The following is an 8942-nucleotide window of genomic DNA, read 5'->3' as shown; positions in this document are numbered from 1 at the left end:
TGTCTCGCTCCATCCACCAACGCCACGTTGCACCACAGACTGTCCAGGAGTTGGCGGATGCTTTAGTCCAGGTCTGGGAGGAGATCCCTCAGGAGACCATCTGCCACCTCATCAGGAGCATGCACAGGCATTCTAGGGAGGTCATACAGGCACGTGGAGGCCACACACACTATTGAGCCTCATTTTGACTTGTTTTAAGGACATTACATCAAAGTTGGATCAGTCTGTCGTGTGGTTTTCCACTTTAATTGTGAGTGTGACTCCAAATCCAGACCTCCATGGGTTGATAAATTTGATTTCCATTGATAATTTGTGTGATATTGTTGTCAGCACATTCAACTGTGTAAAGAAAAAAGTATTTAATAAGAATATTTCATTCATTCAGATCTAGGATGTGTTATTTTAGTGTTCCTTTTATTTTTTTGAGCAGTGTATGTGTATTGACCAAGCATGGTGTATTGCTGATAACTTCAACATTCAGCACTACGCCACCTATTGGTGTGAAATAAGTATTATCATGCAACATCTGGTGAACTGGTACAGCTTCTAGTAGGAAAACAGTTTGTGTAGCGTAGAAAATAAAACTGCCTGGTTTACAAATTAGCTGCCATTTATTCTTTCAGAATTTCAAGTTGAGTAAAATCCACTTTCATAACAAACCTAACAGAGAACATTGGATATGACATATTACATGAATATAAAAGTTTTACAAAACATAACTTTTTAGAACTACATATAAACTACATAAAACAACAGCATAACATTAAAATTGGTGTATTAGACATTTTATATCTTCAAAGTTCTTTAACATTTCTAAAATTGGATAAAAACCCTCTAAGAAATGATACTATAATTGGTGTCAGGAGAAAAGATGTCAGCTTAAGAAGAATGACATACTTCTCTCTCCATAACACCACCACACTTAAAGAGCCATTTAAAACTATTGCAGGTTTGAACTGTGCAACCTGCTTCTCAATTTGAGATTATTTTTTAAATCAGGAACTGACTGAATCCTGGGTTATTTTGAAGATTCATGTGTCGAGTTAAGATCATTTCAGGCCATGTATACAAGATGGACCAAAGAACAACAGCACATCCTTTCAGCTTTGGAGTCTCTCTCAGTTCTGGAGTGTCACATATATTTTCCGAGGACTCTTGGGTCCTAGGCATGCACAGTGCTCTGTTGTTGTTGTTTTTCAAAGTATCAGTAAATGGCCTCATCCATGTTCTCATCACTGTCCCCTCCGAACTCCTCTCCATTGTCAAAGTACGACATGATATAGTCTGTCTCCTGTGGGAACACAATCAGAGTGGGGAAAAAATGATACGTATGAGCTCATTCCAACCTTGTGAACTGTGTTTGCTCACTTTCTGTTAAATCATGCATTGGTGTCAATGGAATATGTATGGGGGAAATTGTCTCTAGTAAGGATTCAAGTCAAAGTGATATTATCTCACTGAGGTTGTGTGGGGCATGAACCCTGATGAAAAAAGTAAGAAAGAGCTTGGATGTGTAACAGTTTGGCATCCATCCCTCTCCTTTCCCTAACCTGAACGAAACGACAACTGTCACCCAGGAAGCATCGTTACCTGTCAATGCGGAGCAATGGAAACAACTACTTCAGGTCTCAGAGTGAGTGACGTCACCGATTGAATGTTACTAGCGCACACCGGCAGGGTAGCCTAGTGGTTAGAGCGTTGGACTAGTAATCGAAAGGTTGCAAGTTCGAATCCCCGAGCTGACAAGGTACAAATCTGTTGTTCTGCCCCTGAACAGGCAGTTAACCCACTTTTCCTAGGCCGTCATTGAAAATAAGAATTTGTTCTTAACTGACTTGCCTAGTAAAATTTTAAAAAAATAATAATAATTAAGCACCGCTTACTAGCTAGCCATTTAACATTGGCTACAGATGCTTACCTCTTCAAACTCTTCTTCATCATACTCCTCCTCCCCATCTTGCTGCTCTTCCTCCTGCTTCTTCTTCTCCCCTTCCTCTTCATCTGAGGTCACTTCCTCCTCTTTTTTCTCCAATGTCTGAAATATGACACAAATGAATACAAAAGAAACTAAAAGAAAAACAACATTGATAGTAAAATACTACACCACCAGGCTTACATTAAGTTTGAGGTTTAACAGCAAGAAACATTTCCCTCATCTAGTGTGCCGAGGTTGAGTTGTGTTACATGCCTATAGATGTGGTGAAGAGGTCAATAGAATACAGACTATGGAGTTAATGTCTGATGTACTGGCTGAGTACCTACTATTCCCCACCTCTAGTTTATGGATGATCTCCTCTTTGTCCACCCGGGTCTTTTTGCTGGGTTTGGGGTCCACTGGAGTATCCACACTAAGAGAGGTGTCTGTAACATACGAAAAGGGGCAAAAGCCAATCATTAGTGAAAACCAACTCCCTCTATCTATTCCCCCTCCTCTCCTTTCATTTAAAAGGCCATTCAACCAAAAGCTATATTTATCTCATAATAGAAAATGGCAGATCATTTATGTATAAGTCAGGCAGTATTGTCATTGTCAGTAACCATCAGTGATTTTATCTTATCCTTCTGTTCAAAGCAGAAGGGCAAATTGATGCATTCATGTCTCTAGGGAGACACAAGTAGTCAGACACAATATTCTTCTGAAGACACCTCTCTCTTCAGCACTCCGCCCAGGAAATAGGAAGGAAAAAAATCATGTGGTCGTAATATGCTCTGAAAGAGACAGGTCTTTCGCCAGCAACGTACATGTCATCAAGTCCTGCAGGAAGCAAACTAAACAGAACTGCAAAATGAATGGATTTTTCTTTTTGCAATAGCCTTCTGTGATCACATGGTGGTGGGTGGGCTTTCATAGTGAATCTGTATCACTCACAAAAATGTCCAGTCAGTCAATGTGAGGTATAAAACAACACTGTATCATCCACTTACTCTCTTTTAAGGGCTTCTTGACACGGATTCGTAGCTCTTTTGGTAGCCTTTTCCAGTCTGGCGTTAAAAAAACAAAAATCAAACATAATCAATCAGCAGACACAGGTTCTACAATAATGTTTTTACACAGCAATGACCTTGTCAAATGATGGAATGTTGGTTCACATCCGGTAAAGCTGAGGGACTAAAACCTCAAATTGTTTTCCCAATCAGCCTCTATTCAGCAGACCCTAATTGTGAGCGACAGCTCAATTTCTCCCATTTGAAACACTTTGGGTCACCTGACAGTTTCAATCAGGACCATTCACACTCCATTGTGGCTGACATCTCTGGGGCGGCGTAGCGAGTGATTTGATACTGCTTCAGGATTAGATCATTGATTCTATGAATCCCTGTTTAACAGTGTTATGCTGGTAATCAGATCGTACAATGCAATCCTTCTAATACATGTTCCATAGTCTCTATCTCCTTTCAGTTACATTTTTTGAACAGGAGGTATGATGCAGCTGACTCACCTGGATTCCACTCAATGGTGTTGTCTGACGGATCACTGTTCTGATATTTATCAGAATACCGCTCCACATCTGGAAGTCAGACAAGAAGCTCAATCATTTCTTAAACATGGTACAAGAACAAACATGTCTTTGAAAAGAAAGCCTCTGTGTATTATCATGTCTACCTCATTTGCTGCTCCCAAATGTTCTTATCGAAGCATAATTACTTGATTGCATAATTGCTTGATTGAATAATTGAAAAATATTTCCACCCCTGATTTAAGTAATGTCAGCCAAACCTTGTATCACCTAAAATCTTGTATCATTTTAATAAAATAACACCATTGGGAGCTGCTGACAGTGACAAGACATTGACTGTCTAATTTCTGCTACGTTTGGATGTCTGTAATGACTCTTTTCATCGCTAACACACAGAGATGGTGTCTTCCCAGGCTTAAGTACCTTTCTTGGAGACGGCTTGGCGGACATAAAATGGTAGGGTCTTCATGTTTCCCCTGAACTCCTGCTTCAGTGCCAGCATGTACTCTGCTTCCTCTCCCATCACCAAGGGGACAGGCTTGTGTTCCATGGGCTACATGTGCACAAAAAACATAATACATATTAGGCTAGTCCTTAAAACGACAATAAAAGGCTCAATGCATGCTTTCCCAAAATAGCATGCTCTTATTTGCTCCCAACCAAACACATATCTTACTGTCTCAATACATTTAAACAAAAAATGTCAGCCCTGGATGTTGCTTAGACAAATAGAAAAATCAGGAGAAAAGACTGAGAATAGCCTCTAAATAAAGCCAATATTTGACAACAATGAGGTGCATCCAAAATGAAAAATGACAGCTACAGGGTCAGTCACATCACCCCTTACTCACAGGGAACAGAGGTGTAGGCTGGAGAATTGAAGGCGGCAGGTTCTCCCCTTTCCCAATCCCGACTGCCTCCATACTGAAGCTCATGTACCCCTTGCCGCGACCTCTGCCGCGGCCCAGGCCAGCCATGGAGCAAGCACACAGTGGGGGGGTTCACAGGCAAATCTGTCAAGGGAGGAAGAATGCAATGGGCACTAAAAGAGTACTGAGTAATAGCACTTCTATTTTCCCAAACTACCTGTGTAAAGCTACAGTTGAAGTCGGACGTTTACATACACTTAGGTTGTATATCATTAAAACTCATTTTCAAACACTCCACAATTTCTTGTTAACAAACTATAGTTTTGGCAAGTCGGTTAAGACATCTACTTCATGCATGACACAAGCCATTTTTCCAACAATTGTTTACAGACATATTATTTCACTTTTAATTCATTGCATCACAATTCCAGTGGGTCAGAAGATTACATAAATAAATCATTCTCTCTACTATTATTCTGACATTTCACATTCTTAAGATAAAGTGGTGATCCTGACTGACCTAAGACAAGGAAGTTTTACTAGGATTAAACGTCAGGAAATGTGAAAAAAAATGTATTTGGCTAAGGGGTATGTAAACTTCCGACTTCAACTGTATATAAGCTTATTTTTTATCCTGGCCAGTGCCTTGCAAAAGTATTCACCCTCCTTTGCATTTTTCCTATTTTGTTGTAAACTGTCGAAACGTCCTCTCACTGTCAACTGCGTTTATTTTCATCAAACTTAACATGTAAATATTTGTATGAACATAAGATTCAACAACTGAGACATAAACTGAACAAGTTCCACAGACATGTGACTAACAGAAATGGAATTAAGTGTCCCTGAACAAAGGGGGAGTCAAAATCAAAAGTAACAGTCAGTATCTGGTGTGGCCACCAGCTTCATTAAGTAGTGCAGTGCATCTCCTCCTAATGGACTGCACCAGATTTGCCAATTCTTGCTGTGAGATGTTACCCCACTCTACCACCATGGCACCTGCAAGTTCCCGGACAATTCTGGGGGGAATGGCCCTACGATCCAACAGGTCCCAGAAGTGCTCAATGGGATTGAGATCCGGGCTCTTCGCTGGCCATGGCACAACACTGACATTCCTGTCTTGCAGGAAATCACGCACAGAACGAGCAGTATGGCTGGTGTCAGGCTGGAGGGTCATGTCAGGATGAGCCTGCAGGAAGGGTACCACATGAGGGAGGGGGATGTCTTCCCTGTAATGCACAGCATTGAGATTACCTGCAATGACAACAAGCTCAGTCCGATGATGCTGTGACACACCGCCCAGACCATGACGGACCCTCCACCTCCAAACCAATCCCGCTCCAGAGTACAGGCCTCGGTGTAACGCTCATTCCTTTGACGATAAACTCGAATCCGGCCATCACCCCTGTTGAGACAAAACCGCGACTCGTCAGTGAAGAGCCCTTTTTGACAGTCCTGTCTGGTCCAGCGACGATGGGTTTGTGCCCATAGGCGACGTTGTTGCCAGTGATGTCTGGTGAGTACCTGCCTTACAACAGGCCTACAAGCCCTCAGTCCAGCCTCTCGCAGTCTATTTTGAAAAGTCTGAGCACTGATTGAGGGCTTGTGCATTCCTGGTGTAACTCGGGCAGTTGTTGTTGCAATCCTGTACCTGTCCGCAGGTGTGATGTTTGGATGTACCGATCCTGTGCAGGTGTTGTTACACGTGGTCTCCCTGTAGCGCTGTCTTCGGGGTCTCACCGTATGGACTCCTCATGCCTCCTTGCAGCATGTCTAAGGCACATTCACGCAGACGAGCAGGGACCCTGGGCATCTTTATTTTGGTGTTTTTCAGAGTCAGTAGAAAGGCCTCTTTAGTGCCTTAAGTTTTCATAACTGTGACCTTAATTGCCTATCATCTGTAAGCTGTTACTGTCTTAACGACCGTTCCACCCCTAAGCAATGGACACAACCAAGTGGCACTATGAAGACCAAGGAGCTCTCCAAACAGGTCAGGGACAAAGTTGTGGAGAAGTACAGATTGGTTGGGTTATAAAAAATATCTGAAACTTTGAACATCCCACAGAGCACCATTAAATCCATTATTAAAAAATGGAAAAAACATGGCACCACAACAAACCTGCCAAGTGAAGTCCGCCCACCAAAACTCACGGACCAGGCAAGGAGGGCATTAATGAGAGGCAACAAAGAGACCAAAGATAACCATGAAGGTACTGCAAAGCTTCACAGCAGAGATTGGAGTATCTGTCCATAGGAACACTTTAAGCTGTACACTCCACAGAGCTGGGCTTTACAGAAGAGTGGCCAGGAAAAATCCAATGCTTAATGAAAAAAATGTGCAAACATGTTTGGTGTTTGCAAAAAGGCATGTGGGAGACTCCCCAAATATATGGAAGAAGTTCACCTATCATACCCCATCACAATTCAATCAAAATTATAAGCTTTTTTTACTTCATTGTTTGTAAACAATGTAATAGTAAACAAACACTGTATAGACTAAAAACAAAAAACATGGTTAAAACTATAATTTTAGTCTCATGGATGGTCTGGGTACCAGTCTGGAACTTTTCTTTTGCATGTGACACGGAGTAAAAGGAATGGAATATAGCCAGATAAGGATATAATGAGATGCTTGTCTCCACCCTAACAATAGGATTAGTTGTCCACAGAGTGGAATGGTGGGCTGTCAACTCTTTGGATTGGTGGATACATTTTGTTATTTGAATAATGAAAAAAATATATTCGATTAAGGGTGTTGACATCAACCACTAACTAGTATTCAATGGAGCTTGAGATGCTATGCTAGCTTCATGAATATGCATAGACCTGCTCTAATTTCAACAGGGAAGTGTATCACACTTTTATCAGTACACTCATAGCAACCTAAGCATTAGAAAATGTATATTAGATTAAACAAGCCTCACGAAACAAAATAACAATTTATATTTATCTGGACTAAATTCAACACTATCATTTCGCCCCCATTCAAAAACTCATCTGCTTAATAATTAAGGATATGCTTAAGTGGACAGATTTTGGGCAGAAATAGGGCTCTCTGGTAACCAGGCTACCATCCTCCAGCTGCGTACCAAATCAACGCCAGGTGTTGCAGGAAGGCCAAGAAGATCATCAGAGACCCCATAGCCTAAGCATCTCTGAATGGTGGGGTCCCTGCTTTGTTGTTGTTTGAATCGCATTCTGCCCCTTTAACAGCTACCAGCAAGTTACCTATCTAGTTTTGTGCGGCTTGCTAACTTGTTCCATCTTACCTTCTAGTGATTTCAGTGATATTGACTTGCTTGCTCAGATAACTTGGTTGCACAGTAGCTACATGACAGCTGTAGCTAGTAAGAACTTGCTAGAAAACGACTAGCGCCTAACGTTACTATCTAGTTAGCTAGATAACGACGTTAGCTTGTGCTGTCAGATTTATCACGACACAATATCGGTCACCAAGACAACGTCCTTACTAACTAACCATATCAACTTATTCACGACCTCCCACCTTCTGCGCCATAGCGAGCTACAAATATTTAAATATAAAAAATATTAAAACATCGAAGTTAACGTTAGCTAGTTTACAAATCCGCGGGCTACGTTATTGTTTACCAAACACTATGTTGTTTGCGTAACTCCAGCGACTTGGGGTCGACTACCCTGCGCTACACTGCCCCCTGCTGTATTGGAGTTGAATACATTCCAGAACCTCATTCCAGATGCAGTGTCTCCCCAAAAATGATGGTCACACTTTTGTTTGCCATCTGAGAGATCAATATGTCTGTACCATACATTCATTTCGATTATCTGAATGTCATGGCTGAAATGTTATCTAATGACCATTAATGACTAATGGCCATTGTCAGGTGCAATTGTAAATGAGAACTTGTTCTCAACTTGCCTACATGGTTAAATGAAGGTGAAATAAAAAAGAAAAGAAAAAATTAAGGTTTGAGCCACCAAGTAGGAACCTCCGAGGGGAGTGAGTGTGATACAACATAAAGTAGATATATTTGTTCCCTGCTGTGGGAGCTGGGTTGGCATGCATTAGCTCAAAATACTTAATTTTGCTGACATTGTAAAGGTGGTTTGTCTTGGTCTGGATATTATCACATCCTGGTGATGTTTATTATTAATCGTTGTTCTTGTTTCTACAGTTGAAGTCGGAAGTTTACATACACTTTAGCCAACTACATTTAAACTCAGTTTTTCACTATTCCTGACATTTAATCCTAGTAAATATTCCCTGTTTTAGGTCAGTTAGGATCACCACTTTATTTTAAGAATGTGAAATGTCAGAATAATAGTAGAGTGAAGGATTTATTTAAGCTTTTATTTCTTTCATCACATTCCCAGTGGGTCAGAAGTTTACATACACTCAATTAGTATTTGGTAGCATTGCTTTTAAATTGTTTAACTTGGGTCAAACGCTTTGGGTAGCCTTCCATAACCTTCCCACAATAAGTTGGGTGAATTTTGTACCATTCCTCCTGACAAAGCTGGTGTAACTGAGTCAGGTTTGTAGGCCTCCTTGCTCGCACACTCTTTTTCAGTTCTGCCCACACATGTTCCATAGGATTGAGGTCAGGGCTTTGTGATGGCCACTCCAATACCTTGACTT

At 41.2% G+C, this 8942-nt stretch overlaps 1 protein-coding gene across 3 annotated transcripts; it reads right to left on the bottom strand.

The window, feature by feature from the left end:
- Positions 1-592: 592 nt before the first annotated feature.
- On the bottom strand, positions 593-7982 carry LOC118364527 (DNA-directed RNA polymerase III subunit RPC7-like). Of its 3 annotated transcripts, none has more exons than XM_035746137.2 (8): positions 7594-7982; positions 4310-4471; positions 3882-4011; positions 3441-3509; positions 2926-2982; positions 2273-2361; positions 1919-2035; positions 593-1291 (listed from the first exon to the last, which is right to left on the bottom strand). In XM_035746137.2, exons 2-8 carry the CDS (start codon positions 4433-4435, stop codon positions 1205-1207), a joined length of 675 nt encoding a protein of 224 aa, XP_035602030.1. In that variant the 5' UTR covers positions 4436-4471; positions 7594-7982; the 3' UTR covers positions 593-1204. The 3 variants fall into 3 exon arrangements, with proteins under 3 accessions (XP_035602030.1, XP_052345621.1, XP_052345620.1); XM_052489661.1 differs by lacking the exon at positions 7594-7982 and adding an exon at positions 7414-7583; XM_052489660.1 differs by lacking the exon at positions 7594-7982 and adding an exon at positions 5579-7394.
- Positions 7983-8942: the final 960 nt, after the last annotated feature.

The sequence above is a fragment of the Oncorhynchus keta genome, chromosome 31, assembly GCF_023373465.1.
Source record: "Oncorhynchus keta strain PuntledgeMale-10-30-2019 chromosome 31, Oket_V2, whole genome shotgun sequence".
Classification (NCBI taxonomy): Eukaryota; Metazoa; Chordata; class Actinopteri; order Salmoniformes; family Salmonidae; genus Oncorhynchus; species Oncorhynchus keta.
The sequence above is the reverse complement of the archived record's forward strand: the minus strand, read 5'-3'. Positions and strand labels throughout refer to the sequence as shown.

Excerpts from the sequence above, each read along its gene's own strand:
- LOC118364527 (XM_035746137.2), bottom strand. The coding sequence starts at position 4,435 with ATGGCTGGCCTGGGCCGCGGCAGAGGTCGCGGCAAGGGGTACATGAGC. Across the intron at positions 3,510-3,881 it reads CCAAGCCGTCTCCAAGAAAG|ATGTGGAGCGGTATTCTGAT; the intron begins GTACTTAAGCCT and ends TCTGACTTCCAG. Across the intron at positions 2,362-2,925 it reads CAAGAAGCCCTTAAAAGAGA|ACACCTCTCTTAGTGTGGAT; the intron begins GTAAGTGGATGA and ends CGTATGTTACAG.